Source organism: Ochotona princeps, chromosome 1 (genome assembly GCF_030435755.1).
Source record: "Ochotona princeps isolate mOchPri1 chromosome 1, mOchPri1.hap1, whole genome shotgun sequence".
NCBI classification, from domain to species: domain Eukaryota; kingdom Metazoa; phylum Chordata; class Mammalia; order Lagomorpha; family Ochotonidae; genus Ochotona; species Ochotona princeps.
Window position 1 is genome coordinate 60268889 of NC_080832.1, and position 16488 is coordinate 60285376.

The 16488-nt window shown below is 37.1% G+C and overlaps 1 protein-coding gene across 1 annotated transcript in view; it reads left to right on the top strand.

Annotated features, from left to right (window-relative positions):
* ASCC3 (activating signal cointegrator 1 complex subunit 3) overlaps positions 1 to 16488 on the top strand; it is a 312984-nt gene that overhangs the window by 184474 nt on the left and 112022 nt on the right. Inside the window, exons 21-28 of the mRNA XM_058660479.1 lie at positions 2306 to 2531; positions 6156 to 6310; positions 8905 to 9003; positions 9609 to 9777; positions 11146 to 11366; positions 12866 to 12951; positions 15361 to 15527; positions 16324 to 16469. Of these exons, the coding sequence (XP_058516462.1) occupies positions 2306 to 2531; positions 6156 to 6310; positions 8905 to 9003; positions 9609 to 9777; positions 11146 to 11366; positions 12866 to 12951; positions 15361 to 15527; positions 16324 to 16469 (1269 nt within the window). The remainder of the gene's footprint in view (positions 1 to 2305; positions 2532 to 6155; positions 6311 to 8904; positions 9004 to 9608; positions 9778 to 11145; positions 11367 to 12865; positions 12952 to 15360; positions 15528 to 16323; positions 16470 to 16488) is intronic.

Consider the following 16488-nt stretch of genomic DNA (forward strand, 5'->3'; position numbering starts at 1 on the left):
CTGAAAATGTGTAATGCTTAAAAGCATGAGCCAATATGTTTATAAGTAGTAGATAACAAACGACAAGAAACAATCCTATAGCTTCGATAGAAATCGATGTTTCTTCCTTTCATTTTAAGTCATTTTCTGAAAGAAATACATTGTTTTCATTTTATATTTGTAATGATTTACTCCTATGTTAAAGCAGTTAATCATTTCAAATAAATGATAAGATTTTTCCCTTTTCTGGATATGTAATTTACCAATATTTCTGCTTAATTCATGGTTATTTTGAGAGACCAAACATGAATTGCTTCATGTGTAAACTTACTTTTCTTCATGCCGGCTACCCAGGAAAATCAGCCTCACTTTAAGATTATCTCTCAAAATATTTTTGATTTTTCTTGAATAGATATGGATTTTTCATCCTTCAGTACATCAAGTAAACTATACTGAGTTCATTTTATTTTAAATTGAAGCCATTGGTGACTACACAAGTCCTTTCCACTCTGTCTGTGTTTGCTACACTTTCTTCTAAGGGCTCCTGGGGTAAGCCCTTAGCTCAGAAGTGTTAGCAATGTTTTTTAAAGCATATGTTTAGTATAACTTGTATCTATTACAGATTTTGGTCATTATTCCCACCCAATTCATGTAATTCCAGATTAAAATGTTCTGTTAGTATCTTCTCATGGATTTTTTTCTTCGTAGTTCTCTTAACTTTTAAAGAACAGTCATGGTTCTAAAATATAAAATTATATTTCAAAATTGGGAGCAGAGCCTGGTGGTTTTGGTAAGAGCAAGTGGGAAAGCTGCAGGCAAGCCTGTGTGGGTGCGGATGGTTCACTTAATTGATCATTTTTGGATCCTTAAAAAGACCTATTCTGTCATTCTTAATGAATATCATAACTATCCTCAGATTTTTAAATACCATTTTTTACTTTAAGCTTCAAGTACTGAAAAAGAAATACAATCAGTTTTCCAAAGAGACAAATGTACATCTTACATAAAATATAAAACCAAGTTTTGTGGTTCTGGTCATTTCTACCTTATAGTTTTAGCCTGATTCTTCTTTTGTTTGCTTGTTTGTTTATTTTTTTTGCTATTTGTAGTCTTTATTTTTTGTCTCTTTTTATCATTTTAATGTCATCCAGATAATATTTTACATGTGCAAATACAAACTCTTTGGATATTATAAAGTTTCCTGAAGTCCATGATTTTTAAAACCATTTTCACTAAATCAGTCTACAAAGTTGCTGATAGAGGGAAAGAGGCAAACAGATGGTGATTATTGGTGAACATGTGAAGATGATTCAGCCATCGTTAACACTTTCTGTGTGTCAGTTGATGAAGTTATCCTCAAACTACTGAATTTACACTTTGAAGGGTTAAGTGTGGAATAAAAACCTAGATCTAGTGTTGTTTAAACCAACCACCTAAATACTTCTGGTCAAATTTTCAGTCTTTTAAACCAGTGATATGCCCCTCTGTAAAATCATTATGTTAACACCAGCAAATATACCTAGTAAACATTTAGTGAAGTAAAACATTTCTCGGTTTATAGAGAACTATTAACATAGTTATTTAGAATCAAACTAAAATTTTCTCTAATCCCACCCTAATTTTTCCTCGCTGATTCAATCATGGAGTCAGTATTTTTAAAATATATATTTATTTTAAAAAGTTTCTGGGGCAGGGTTGAAGGAGAAACATGGAAATGTTCCATCTGCTGGTTCACTCCTCAAGTGTCTCCATTGGCCAGGGCTATAACAGGCCAAGGCCAGGAAGTAGGAAGTTTTTGTAGCTCTCCTATATGTGTCTCCCATGTGAGCACCCCTGGGCCATCTTGTGCTGCTTTCCTGGGTACCTTAGCAGGCAACTGGGTTGGAAGCAGAGCAGCTGTGACACAAACCAGTACCCAAGTGAGATGCCAGTGTCCCAGGTGGAAGCTTAACCCTCTACACAACAATGGCAGCTTCTAAACTCATCTTGATTTTCTCAGTCACCTTATGAATTAATCACTCGAACATACATTCATAGGGGCATTCTAACTTGTCTCATATTCTAAGTTCTTTTAACGTGTCTTTTAAACATGTTACACTGTCTCATTTCTTTTTATAAGGTATAAAAATAGAGTTTACAAGAGTACCTTCTGGAAATTAACCAAGTAACATGAAGGACATAAAGGTTACATAAGGAAAGATGCTATACACAGCTCAAGGATGCAGCTTGACCTGCACTTTTTTGTAACTAAGTTTGTATAATAAATTGGCTGACAAATTTTAAAACACGTTGGCTCTAATTATGCATTTTCCCTTTTATTTTTCAGAATGCAGCTAGGATTGTTCGTGCTCTTTTTGAAATTGCTCTGCGGAAACGGTGGCCCGCCATGACCTACAGGCTCCTCAATCTGAGTAAAGTTATCGACAAGAGGCTTTGGGGTTGGGCTAGCCCTTTGAGACAGTTCTCAGTGTTACCACCACACATTCTAACAAGATTAGAAGAAAAAAATCTTACTGTGGATAAGCTGAAAGACATGAGGAAAGACGAAATAGGTAAGAAGCGAGCCAAACTGTTTGAATGTATTTTTCTGTGTAAACACAGTATTATAGCAAATGTAAAAGGAAATATTACAACTTCTAATATTACTTATAACAAATTTATATTTATAAAATATCTTTTTATCTAAACTCAAGCAAAAATCACTCCGAATGTTAAGTAATTTCTGAACACAAACTAACCGTAAAAATAAAACTTACAGGGTTAGATGGTTCCCCTCACAGCTAACACTCCAGCTAAATTCTCTGAGTTGGTGGCCTGAGTTCTAGTCCCGTCTCCAGCTTTCAGCTGATGCACATACTCAGGCATCAGGGAACAGTGCAAACATCTGTGTGTGCTGCTTATATGGGAGACTCGGACTGAGTTCTTGCCTGCTGGTTTCAGCCTATCCCAACCTGCAAGTGAGTACTATCTCAGGCATTTGAGGATTGAACCCGTTTGTGGGACTCTGTGTCTTTCTCATTCTCTCTCTCTTCCCTCTGCTCTTCCTCTATCTCAAACAGAAAAAATGAAAATTAATTTTTATCTCCCAGCTATAGGTTGCCTTGTACCTAGGCAAGTGTTACATTGCTGGAGAAAAGCAGCCAATAGCTAGTGAGCATTCTGGGCTAATTAATGCCAAATTTGTGTTAGCTGTACCAGTGTGCTAGCATAGTTGCCTATTCTATTTTGTTGTTGTTTTGTTTTGTTTTTAAAGATAGGGGGAGAAACTGGGGAACTCCAGACCTGGACATGCCACTCTGACTTCCCAGGTCTGGGAACTTACTGCAATGGGAGTGGCTGGGCATATGTTTAATAGGGTAGTAATGACTTTTGGGAGCTTCCACAGACTGGGCCACTGCACTTGCAGGTATGCAGGAGCTGAGACAGAGTGATGTACAGGACGGAAACCAGAGGGCATGTCTGGGTCAGGCCAAGGCAGCCACGCACCTGGGAGCCCTGGACAGGACTAAATAGCATCACCTGCCACCTGCTGCACACAAAAGCTGGGGTTGTGGGGCATGTTTGGCTGGGCTGTGTCACAGAACCCTGCTGTGTCAGAGCATGGAATGGGTCACATCAGGCTGGGCTGTAGCACTCAGCAGAACCTGAGAACACCAGGTCTGAAGTCATATTTTGTAGGGGACATGAAGAGCTGGGGTGGTGACAGACCAAGCCAGACTGCACCACAGAACTTACTTGGCAGGAACCCTCCTGGCTGTAGCTGGGGCTGGGAGGAGGCTGAGAGGGGCCAGACTGCAGCACCCACCAGCACATGCAAACACCAGCACCAAGGGCAGACCATGCCAAGGCAGCCCCTTGCCCCACTGGCATGCATGAGATTTAGGGCTGGGAGCAGGCCAGGTAGAAGAACTTAGGGAATCCCCTTACTAAGCCACAGATCCTACTGAGGAGCACAGGAGCCAGGTCTACGGGCAGGCCATGCCAGCCAAGGCTGCAGCACTCGTCTGTATTTGCGTAGAGAGTATCTGGAGACAGGCCAAGCTGGGCGAGGTCACAACCAGCTGCTGGCACACACAAGGGCCAGAACAGGGTGTAGGTCATGCCCAGCTGGGCTGGAGTGCAAAACCCACCAGCAGGAGCTGAGACTGCAGGCAAGCCATGCCAGGCTGGAGGAGCACCCACCAGCACACACAAGACCAGGGTCAAGAAGCAGGCCTGATAGAACTTTGGTGGATACTCTTCTGTTGGGCTGCAGCTCCCATTAGTGAGTATAAGAGCCAGGGCTGTGAGCGGACCAGACTGGGCTAGACTCCAGCACCCACTGGAGTTTGCAAAAGCCAGAATGGGTGAAGGATGGACTGATGTGAGCCTGACTGGGCTGTGCTATAGTACCCATCAATGAGAAATGGAATGTGTATGAGCCACTTGGGCTGGACCACAGTTCCCAGCAGTGATTCAGTCTGGACAGCAGCACCTGCTGGCACACATGAGGTCTGTTGCTAGGAGCAGACCTTGGGGAACTTGGAAACATTGGGGAACTTCTTTCCTGGCACACAGCTCCTGCTGATGAGGTTGAGTCAGGGCTAGGAGCAGGATAGACCAGGCTTCTCTGGCAGTATCAGTCCATATCGCATGCTGGCACAAGTGAGAGCCAGGGCGGGGATGCAGGCCAGGACAGGTTGGACCACAACATGTGGGGGCTGGAAGTGGGCCAGACTGGGCTAGACTGCTGCACCTGCCAGTGAGAACTGGGGCGTGAGATGGCCTAGACTGAACCAGAATGTAGCACCTGCTGGTGAATGTTAAGACTTGGGGCGGGCCAGCTTAGACTGGGCCACAGCAGCTGCTGGTGCACTAAAGACCAGCTTAGCAGCATTTTCCTGGGTCTGTGAATGCACTAAAGTGGGCTTTGTCAGCCAGTAGACCTTGGAAAGCTTTTCTCAACCCTGGGGCAGCAAAGCCAACAATGTCTCAGAACTCTTGAGATTATTCAAGTAACACCCTCGGAATATTCTTCCCCACATCAGTGTCTCTAATGCATCATCAAATGACTCTCTCCCATCCCCAAGTGCTACTGTAGTTTGGCAGCAAGCACCACCCCTCTTCTCCCCCAGCATGTACATACAAGAGAAAAATATAAACAGATGTTTGTCCCATCCACTTTCCTCCTTGTCTGGCTTTACCCGCGCTAATCTGAGGCCCACATGAGTATGTATCTCTCTCAGTTATGTAACCAATACTAAAAATAAAATTCAAATAAAAAGTTTAAATATTTTCCAAGCATTCTTTAAGAAAGTGAAATTTATGCATTTGTACTTAAGAGTGTCACTATGCCCCAAAACTATATTATGAAATAAATTTGTTCACACTATGTAAGTAAAATGTTTTTAAAAACAATATAAATTTTTAAAAAAACTTTAAAAGCAAATAAATATGGAAGATAAATTTTAGTTTCAAATTTGGACAGGCATTTGATAACAAGTATGCTTTTTAAAAAATTATGCATTCAAGAACAAAGAAATCCAGAACATACAGAAAATCTTGGCAGTAAAAATACAGTTTGTTTCCTCTTAATTGCTCAAAGAAGAAAAATGTTTGTACTCAGTTCTCATTTGTTTATGACAGTTTGCACACTCCTGCCCCCTCACTCACTTATACATATATATCTTTCCTAGAGTGAGTATGAAAATATGTGTAAGGGAATCATTTTGTGCTGGATTGGTTTCATTTTATATTTTATATATATTGTTTTTTGAAAATGAATATGAATTGGTGAGCTACATCTGATTGCTGAAGCATTTCTTATAGATACAAAGTTCTGAAATAGTAAGTAAATGGCTATCTCTACAAAATTCTAAATATTTCTGTATTGTGTCATAAACTAACTTAACAGAGGTGGGTCTATTTATTATAACTTAAATGCTATCGATATTAGTGATTTTAAGAACCCAGTTAATAGCTGAAGAAACCTTGATAATTGGTTTTCAGAGCTATGAATTTCTAAATCAGGTTAATTATTACAAAATATTCAAACATGCCAGGTCAAGAATGTCAGCTATTCTACATAGCGAATCATAAAACAAGCAGTAAAATCACATCAGAAATCATTTACAAGTAAGATTATATAGCTATTTTTTTCCTGCACACATTTCTTCTATGGGATATTTTTCTTACAGGTCACATTTTGCATCATGTGAATATTGGACTGAAGGTCAAGCAATGTGTTCATCAGATTCCTTCTGTTACGATGGAAGCATCCATTCAGCCCATCACGCGGACTGTCCTCCGAGTGACACTCACCATATATCCTGACTTTACTTGGAATGATCAGGTAGAATTGCAGAATAATCATACCTATGCTAAAAGAAAATCTGAATTGCCGGTTCAGATATACTTCCAGCATTTGGCCCAAGGCAGATAGCAAGTCTAATAAAAGTAATATATGTTGAGGGTTCACTAAAAACACTATGGCAATGTTTATTTTGCCCTCAAAAATATTCATTGAGTTTTTGTGTGTTGTCTTCATTTTTACTATGTCTACATTCTCTGTTATTATAACCTACCAAAAATTATTCTCAGTGTTAAAAATGTCATTTTTCTCAAATTACCATTCTCCTTTCCTTCAATATTGGACATATAGAAAAAATATTCTACGTTTTTCTTCTAGTCACATTCGTTTTTATTGCTGAGACTAATTCCTCGCTAGTAGTCTTGAAACAATGAGTGGTTGCTATGATACATGATGTTTTCTGAGTTATTTTCTTAATTTCTCTGAATATTTAGCAGCTATACATGGTCATTCTTCAAAATATCCTTGAATTCCCATGACTTTTCTGTCTTGGTTTAATTTTTGCTTATTATTATTCTCCTTCAATAGCTCCTTGTTGTTACATTTATATAAGGACATACCATGTTCCCTTTTTTGTTCCATCAGAATTTAAGAAATTCGTGTGGAAGGCAGAAAGGCAGAGATCTCGTATATGCTGGTTCACACCCTAGAGGCTTGCAGTGGTACTCACTGGAATGGGACCAGAATGAGGATCCAGGAACTCAGACCTGATCACCCTCAAGGGCCCCCAAGCCATCATCTGCTGTCTTCCAGGGTGCACAGTAGTAGAAAGCTGGAATTGAGAGCAGTGCCAGGACTAACGTAGCTGCTCCAGTATGGGAGGCATTCCAAGCACCATCTTAACTTCTGGGGTGGACCTCTAGCCAATGGGATCCCATATGGGCGCCGGTTCTAATCCCGGCAGCTCCAGTTCCCATCCAGCTCCCTGCTTGTGGCCTGGGAAAGCAGTTGAGGATGGCCCAAGGCTTTGGGACCCTGCACCCGCGTGGGAGACCCAGAGGAAGTTCCTGGTTCCCGGCATCGGATCGGAGCACACCGGCCCGTTGCGGCTCACTTGGGGAGTGAAACATCGGATGGAAGATCTTCCTCTTTGTCTCTCCTCCTCTCTGTATATCCGGATTTCCAATAATTAAAAACAAAAAGATTGTAGGTTCAAGAGCAAGTAAGCCTGAGTCTGTGCTTTCAGAAAGTAATGGAGAAAGACACGTAAATTAGCAACTGAAGAATAATACCAATCACACATTATTGAAGGTTCCAGTTAGATATGTTACCTGATGTTAGTACGTATGTGATGTGAATGGATCTTGCTCATCTTGTGTTCTTAAATTATCAAAACATGATCCTAGCCAAGTTCCATATTAATCATTCAGTGTCAAACCTTTAATTCCTCCATCTTCCTCTTCTGTGAACATTAATCTGTCAATAATTATATTCTCTACAGAAGTTCTCTAAAAATTGGATAAGTATAGTTTATAAATGTGAAATTTTCCCTGAAATACAAAATTATGGTTCTTATAAATCCATATCAAGATGTTTATATTTAATGACATGTTCTTGAAATGAATAGAAGAATCCATTTTTTCCCACAGTGTTTTCTTATAATATCCATGATAAATCACTCACAGTTTGGTTTAATTTATTAGTAAGACAGAAGGTCTTAATTGCCTTATAGCTAACTTTGTCAGGCAAAATGCTGCTTGCTTCAAGAATGGAAAACATGACTTTCCTCAAATTGAGTGAAGCAGGAATGTTTTTATCTTGAACAATAAAAAGATTCATCAGTAAACTAGACCCTGCACATGGAATCTTCTGTTTCACGATGATGTTATTCAGGGCCAGGATCTTTCATTTCTTTGCTCTGCTGACAGTTATAGATCCTTCAAAAATACTTTATTCTCTTATGCTTTCTCCTTTATTCTACATCCTATGACACAGATCCTAAGACTTTTTTTTTCTTTTCAGTTTACCAGTGTAATTGAGCTGAAATTTGTCATGTCCCTTACCATGGACTGTTATCAGGGGATTGCTGGGAACTGATTGACTTATGCAAATGAAAATTATACTGAGGGATGTGTCCCTTTCTCTTGAATCACAAGAAGGCTGAGCTTTGTAAAGAAGAGAAGGAATGGAGAAAGTGAGGGATTAAAATAGATAAATGAAATGTGATATATCTATCCAGTAGAATGCTATTTGTCAATGAAAAGAAGTGTTATTGCTGGCTTAAACATAGATGAATGTGAAACCATAATGGTAAGTGGAAAATGTCAGTTACAAAAGACCATTTATTGTATGATTTCATTTATATTCATGAAATGTACAGAATAGAGAAATCTATAGAGATTATGTGGTGATTGTTAATTGCTAAAAGATTTCTTATGGAGGGAAGGAAAGTGTTCTAAAGTATTTACAGTGGTACAACATTGTAAATATATTAAAGCCATTGAACTTCACGTAATTTGTGTTTCAGCAAAGGTGTTTGAAAGACACAGAGAGAAATAGTTGCTGAGTATATGGATAGCATTATCCCTTGGGAAAGTTACAATTTACATGGTACGATGGTACTGTTTCTCTTCTAGGTCCATGGAACTGTTGGAGAACCCTGGTGGATTTGGGTAGAAGATCCTACAAATGATCATATTTATCATTCAGAATATTTTCTCACTTTAAAAAAGCAGGTAAATATATATATATGTGGAGATACCATTATTTTGCTGTTATAAAACAATTACAAATCAAAAATTTCTGGTTTTACCTGGTGTACTTATGATTTGATAGTACCAAGAAAGCTATATATATTGCTTATATTTCCATTTAGCTTAAGAAGATAGTAATTAAATGTTACAGTATTAATCTATTAAATATGGTCATTGTTGAAACACTGAATTATAACCTTTGGCTTAACTTAGAGCATTTTCCTCAGGTGTGTAGTATATAAAATAGGTTGCTAAATAGTAAGTTTCAGTGTTACATACACACAGCGTGAAAAGATAGTGAATCATATATTGAAAAGAATATTCAAATTGTAAGTCACAAAAGAAAGACTCAATTTATTGCTATGTAAATGAAAATTTAATTGTGGTTTATTTTTATCAGAGAAGGCAAACTTTGTGCTGAGAATATAGGGTATACAGCTGTAGAAAATCATTGCTATTTTACTTTATGAGTCTTTCAGCTATTTGTGTATCCTAGATAAATTCTTTATTTTTAATACATCCTGAGTTATTTCAGCATTTATAACATATGAGTATACATGCTTATTTTAGATTTTGTTTCACATTAGGTCATTACTAAAGAAGCTCAACTACTGGTATTCACAATACCTATTTTCGAACCTTTGCCTTCCCAATACTACATCCGAGCAGTGTCTGACAGATGGTTAGGTGCTGAAGCTGTCTGTATTATCAACTTCCAACATCTGATTCTACCAGAGAGACATCCTCCTCATACAGGTAAAATGTTGCTTGTTAATTGTTGTTTTAATTCATGTTGAAAAATGTGCTTTTAAAGATTTTCAATTTCAACCAAAATCTAACTGGTTATCATAGTTTGAAATGAAACTTTTCAAAATTACATCTGTATATGTACGTATTTTGTGTAAATTTTATTGATGGAGCTTATTTTGTTTGATTTGCTAAAGCATTAAACTGAGTTTGGTCCAATTCTAATATTTCTACCAAGCCTGAAACTGTATTTGTGTTACTGTGCCATCTTGTCTGTTTTTATGTGTAATCACTATAATTTCTGCCTATCTGCTTTTTTATTCCAGATGTTTATGATTGAATTTATAGCCTCTGAAAATTTGTAGATATCTTCTTTTACTTGGACTTACTCAAATTTACTTACAGTTTTTTCTAGTTGCATTTCCGTTATCCAAAAGTATTAGAACTGGAAGGTTTCCAGTTTTTTCAAATTAGGAACCCAAGTCTAAAGCTGAAATCCATGTATGCAGCATACACACTTTGCAAACATTGCTTGAATTTTAATTATGTGTGTTGTACAATATTTTTAGTGTGTGTTTTTCAGTGTTACTCATATCATATTGAAATAAAATATGAAACTTTCTGCCCATATTTCAACATGTATCAGCCCTCAAAAAGTTGCAAATCTTAGAGCATTTCTAATTTTAGGTTTTTTGGAGTAGGGACGCTCAACTATATGCTAAATTAGTTAACATCCAGGTCTCCCTCAGGGGTGGTAGAGCCCAAGCATGTGAACCATCTTGCACTGTTTTTTCCAGGCTCTTAACAGGAAGCTTGTTCGAAAGTAGAGCAGTCAAAACTCAAACTGGGTGCTACAATATTGAAGACTGCGATTTTACACACTATACCACAGCCCCAGTTTTTACTCAGTCGCGCTCTGCCATAGAAATCCCCCACCCAAATTTGTATCTTGCAATTATCCTAAATTGATTTCAACTTCCTTTGGTTATAACACTGGCTTCCTCAGCTACTCTGGTTAAGTCACTGTTCAACTGAATCCAAGTATTTTGTGGTTAGTAACTATTCTGTTAGAGAAGTTTGCAGATGGTTTTCATTTATTTATAAATTGAGCTAGACATTTAAGTTACTTTTCTGATTGGAAGAGAAATAAAGGGTATTGTGGTTGATTCAGAGGAAATGCCCAAGAAGTTAGAGAATGTCATTATGATACATATGGAGATGGGGAAAAAAATCTACCATTGGCATACAAGTTTTAGGTTAAGCTTTTATTTCATCTCTGAAGAACTAAGAATTGTTGTAAACCTGTAAAATACAATATTGATAGCATTGTTAATGTTTTTCAATTTTTATATAGTGATACTTGTTTGATCTTTTCAGAGTTACTGGATCTTCAGCCTCTACCAGTTACAGCCTTGGGTTGTAAAGCCTATGAAGCCTTATACAATTTTAGCCACTTCAACCCTGTACAGACACAAATATTTCACACACTCTATCACACGGACTGTAATGTGCTGCTTGGAGCACCCACTGGATCAGGAAAGACTGTTGCTGCCGAATTAGCCATTTTCAGAGTCTTCAACAAGTACCCTACCTCAAAGGTTTGTGTTGAAAAAAATTGTATGCTTTCATTTAATTGTAAAAGTAAGCTCATAAATTCTAAACTAGTCAGTTCTATATATGCTGAAAGTACAATGAGTACATTTGTCACTGTAGTGTTGAAATAATTTACTGTAAGAAATTTCATCTTAAACTGTGTAGTTCTCAGGTTGAATTTTTTAAATTTGTAAACATGATTTATTACAAAATATGTATAGTGAGTTGAATTTTTAATGTGCACAGTGGTACCCACACATAATTTCAATATATAATAACTGTAACTCAGAAAAAGTGTTATATAAGAAATAATTCCTAGCCATATTTATTTATTTATTTATTTTTTAATTATTTATTATTTAACTTCAGTAATTACATTGTATTATGTGACACAGTTACATAGATACTTGGGTTCTCCCCACCCCTCCCCAAACCCTCCCACCATGGTGGATTCCTCCACCTTGTTGCATAACCACAGTTCAAGTTCAGTTGAGATTTCCCCATTGCAAGCGTATACCAAACATAGAGTCCAGCATCTTATTGTCCCGTCAAGTTTAACGGCTTCTTAGGTATACCCTCTCTGGTCTGATGACAGAGCCAGCAGAGTATCATCCCAGTCAATTGAAAGCTCCAACATACCATCAGCAAAAATTTACATCATTATGGAATTAATTGACATAGTAATGAGTAACCGATATGTTAAAAGTAAATGCGGGTTCCCAGCCACCTTCTGTGACCACCTCACATAACTATGGTCAAATCCATATGATAGGAAGGCCACCCATGGTAGCCTAGTGGCTAAAGTCCTCACCTTACATGCACCATGATCCCATATGAGCACCAGTTCATATCCCAACTGCTCCACGTTCCTTCCAACTCCCTGCTTGTGGCCTGGGAAAGCAGTAGATAATAACCCAAAACCTTGGGACCCTATACCCAAGTGGGAGACCCGGAAGAAACTCCTGGCTTCGGGGCAGCTCAGCTCCAGCCATTGCAGCCACTTGGGAAATGAAACAGTGGATGGAAGATCTTTCTCTCTGTCACTCCTTCTCTCTGTACATCTTCCTTTTCAATAAATAAATAAATAAAATTTTTATTAAAAAATTAAAAAAATTGCAAGTCAAGTAAATATTGACTTGAAACTTACTTAAAACATGATATTTTTATTTTTGTTTATGTGTTTCCCCATATTATTTTAAATATGTATTTCTATATTATGTTACATTATACATTATGTTATGTGTTACATAGATTTCATTATACTTAGGATATACAATATGCTGTTTTGTTATACATTGTTAAATGAATAATGTCAAGCTGGTTTGCCTAGTAGTACTTTAAGTTAATAACATTTTCTTGTTAATATAAAACTTTAGTGGTCAGAATTAAAAGATACGCTTTAAAATCACACTGTCGTATTTTGACAGATTTTCTTAAGTTTGCTTTACTTGAAAATGTTGTCACTGTTTTCATAAAACTCTTTTTCTTGTTATCCCTATTTTAGGCAGTATATATTGCACCCCTAAAAGCTCTAGTACGTGAAAGAATGGATGATTGGAAAGTTAGAATAGAAGAAAAACTTGGAAAAAAGTAAGTTTTTACTTCTTTTCAAAAAATATGCTTTAGGTGATCAATAAATACTAACAAATTAAAGGATCACATAAAGCCATTGGGTATATTTATAATGATTCTCTTCGTTCTTTTATTTAAGGATATGTAATTATTAAAATGACATCAGTATTTCTATCGTTTTCTGATTGAAAACTGAAATATCTTTAGTTATTTATTATGAGTATTTTTATATTTTGTTTTCCTAATGTGTTTTTCAGAATAACTTCCAGATACCATTTAGGAGGTAATTTGTGTAAAAATATGAAGTTCTTCAGAGAATTCATGAGCTTTTACTTAACATTAATTCTAGCAAAAGGTTATTCATTGTATTATTTTACTCTCTAGAAGGATGGGAAAGGATGGGAACAATCTAAACATAAGGAGTGATTTCCAGAGATTATATTTAAAACATTTAAACCTAATATTCTCGTTTGGTTTGTACAAAAGAATGTGAATATGTGATAACTTCAGAATAATAACTGGGCGTCTGGCTGTAGGGCAGGAATGTTACAGACTGTTAACTTCGTATTCCTTGACGCATATTAATATGGTCATCCACTGCAGTGTGTGGGGAATTATTTCCACCGTACCCTAAGTGTACCAAAATCTAAAGATTTTCAAGTTCATTTTATAGTATGCTATAGCATTTTTATATAACTTACATGTATTCTGCTGTTCACTAGATGACCTATAATACCTAAAACATGCTAATAATTATTTCTTTATTTGAAAAGTGGAGATAGGGACATCTTCCATCTGTTGGTTGATTCCAGTCATACACACAACAGCCAAAATTAAGGCAGCCCAAAGGCAGAAATGAGGAGCTACATTCCAGTTTCCCTCATGGTTGGCGGTGGCTGCAGTATTTAAGCCATCATCCATTGCCTTCCCAGGTACCTTCAATAGGGAACGGTATTGAAATATGGCACCCAAGACTCTGGCTGACACGCTGATATGGGATGCCTTCGTTAATCTGCCTCACTACAATATTGGCCCCTGTTAATGGCTTCTATACTGCATTGTTTAAAAAATGATCACATGGAAAAATTCTGTGTATTCAGAGCAGACATGATTTTTAACAAATATATTTAATTCATAGTTGATTGATTCCACAGATGTGGACAGATATAAACATCTTTGTAATGAGTAAAAGTAACTAAATACTTTAAAATATATTTGGAGGAACCAGTCTTTTAAAAATGATATTTTTATGCATCTCTGCTCACTAATAAAAGGATTCTTAATGAAGCTATTAAATATATCTTGACAATATGGTACCAGGCTTTCCACCATTGTCTATACCTACAATGCCATGATATACTTAAACAGCAGAATGTTGGACTTGTGACTATTGCTGAAGGACTATACTATTGCCAAAATATGGGGGCATATGGAAGGGAAGGAGGGAGGGGAGGAAGGAGGAATCCCTGTGCCTATGGAACCATGTCATAATTTTTTTTTTTTAATTAAAAAGGAAAAAGAAAGGCAGAGTGATGGATGGGGGAGAGTCACACTTAGATCTTCCTTTTACTTTCTCCTGCCCCAAATAGCCACAACAAACAGGACTTGTCCAGACCAAAACAAGGATCCCAGAACTCTGTCTGGGTCTCCCAGAATGGAAGCATGATCCACTGTTTCCCAGTCCCATTAGGAAGCTGACTGGAACCAGCACTCCAGAATGGGATCCCAGCATTTTAAACAGCAGTTAAACTTACTGTGCCACAGCACAGGTCCTAGAACCAGTCTTTGTTCTGCTTTACAAATACTAACATCAATGCAGAAATATTTAGAAACTATTTAAAATGTAATTTTAAATAGTTCCATATTTTCCTATGTATTATACTGACTCTTCCGGGTTTGCAAAAGTGTTTCTGTTCCCTATTTTCCCTCTGAAAGATGGGGACCTGCTCAGCCTGAGGTTGCCATTTGCTTGGATTTATATTGTTTATGTCCTAACATTTGAATTTGCTGATAATATCTATACCAAATTCCTAGCTGAGGAAAAAAACACATAAATGTATTCTTAATGAATGCTTCCTATGTCTGAATAAGTCAGCACTTTGTCACATCAAAAAGATGCTCATTCCCACATATAGAGTGTGTCTAGGTTCAAGTTTATAAATCATAAACGGAAGAAGTTCTGTAAGCATAAAGCATAAGTTGACACCTTTGCTTGCGCTTCTGAACAGAAGTTAAATATGTCAATGATTTGGGTTTGTATAGTTATAAGTTTTGGCAGGAAATCATCTTAAAGGTCTGTTTTCAATTAAGCAGGAGATAAAATAGTGTTAAGCATTATGGAAGCTTATTTTCAAAGAAATGTTTTTGCCTTTTCAAGCTTATGTATCACCTGAGGGATTAAAAAGATCATTTTGATTGTCCTTCCAGTGTTATTGAACTAACAGGGGATGTAACTCCTGATATGAAATCCATTGCCAAGGCTGACCTTATTGTCACGACACCAGAGAAGTGGGATGGAGTCAGCAGAAGCTGGCAAAATAGGAATTATGTTCAGCAAGTCACTATTCTCATCATAGATGAGATCCATTTGCTTGGTGGGTACCACACTGAAACTGGTGTACAGACTTCAACTTTTGGTGTTTAAAATGGCTCTAATAATTTAACTGACATGATAATTGTATGTATGTATGTATGTATGGGAGTACAGTGTGCTAATAAGTGTGTACAATATAGGATACAAAAATAAAGCTTAGTAACATGTCCATTACCTCACAATTTTTTTGCTGAAACATTAGAAATGAACTCTTAATATGCAATCTAGTAACTATAATTACCTTTCTATACAATAGACCTTACACACTTATTTCACTTATTTAGCTGAAACTTTTTATCTTTTGATTACAAATTCATATTACTTCTTCAAACCTCCTCAGTCTCTGATAACCATTATTCTACTCTTTGATTCTATGAGTTTAAATTTTGTTTTGATTCCACGCCTCAGTCAGTTCTTGTAGTATTTGCCTATCCCCCAGGTTGATAGATAACACAAATGACACGATTTCCTTCTTTATTGAGGCTGAATATTATTCCATTGTATTTCTATGTATCTGTACACTGTCTTTGTCCATTCAAGTAATAGAAGATACCTAGGTAAATCAATATCTGGATCATTATAAGTAATGTTGTAATGAGCAGTCAGATGCCTCCTCAGCATGTTGATTTTAGCTTCGTTGGATATACATCCAGAAGTGGGATTGCTAGATCATGTAGTGGAGTGTGTGTGTGGTGGGGGAGGGGAGGTATAGAGAACCTAGAGGCTTTGAGTTAAATGTTTGCAAAGGGTACTATGGATTTGTTAAATAACCAACTTTCACTATTACTATTTCCTAGGGGAGGAAAGAGGTCCTGTCCTAGAGGTCATTGTATCACGAACGAATTTCATCTCGTCACACACAGAAAAACCTGTTAGAATAGTTGGACTGTCTACTGCATTAGCTAATGCCAGAGACCTTGCTGACTGGCTAAATATCAAACAAGTACGTAGACTATTTATAA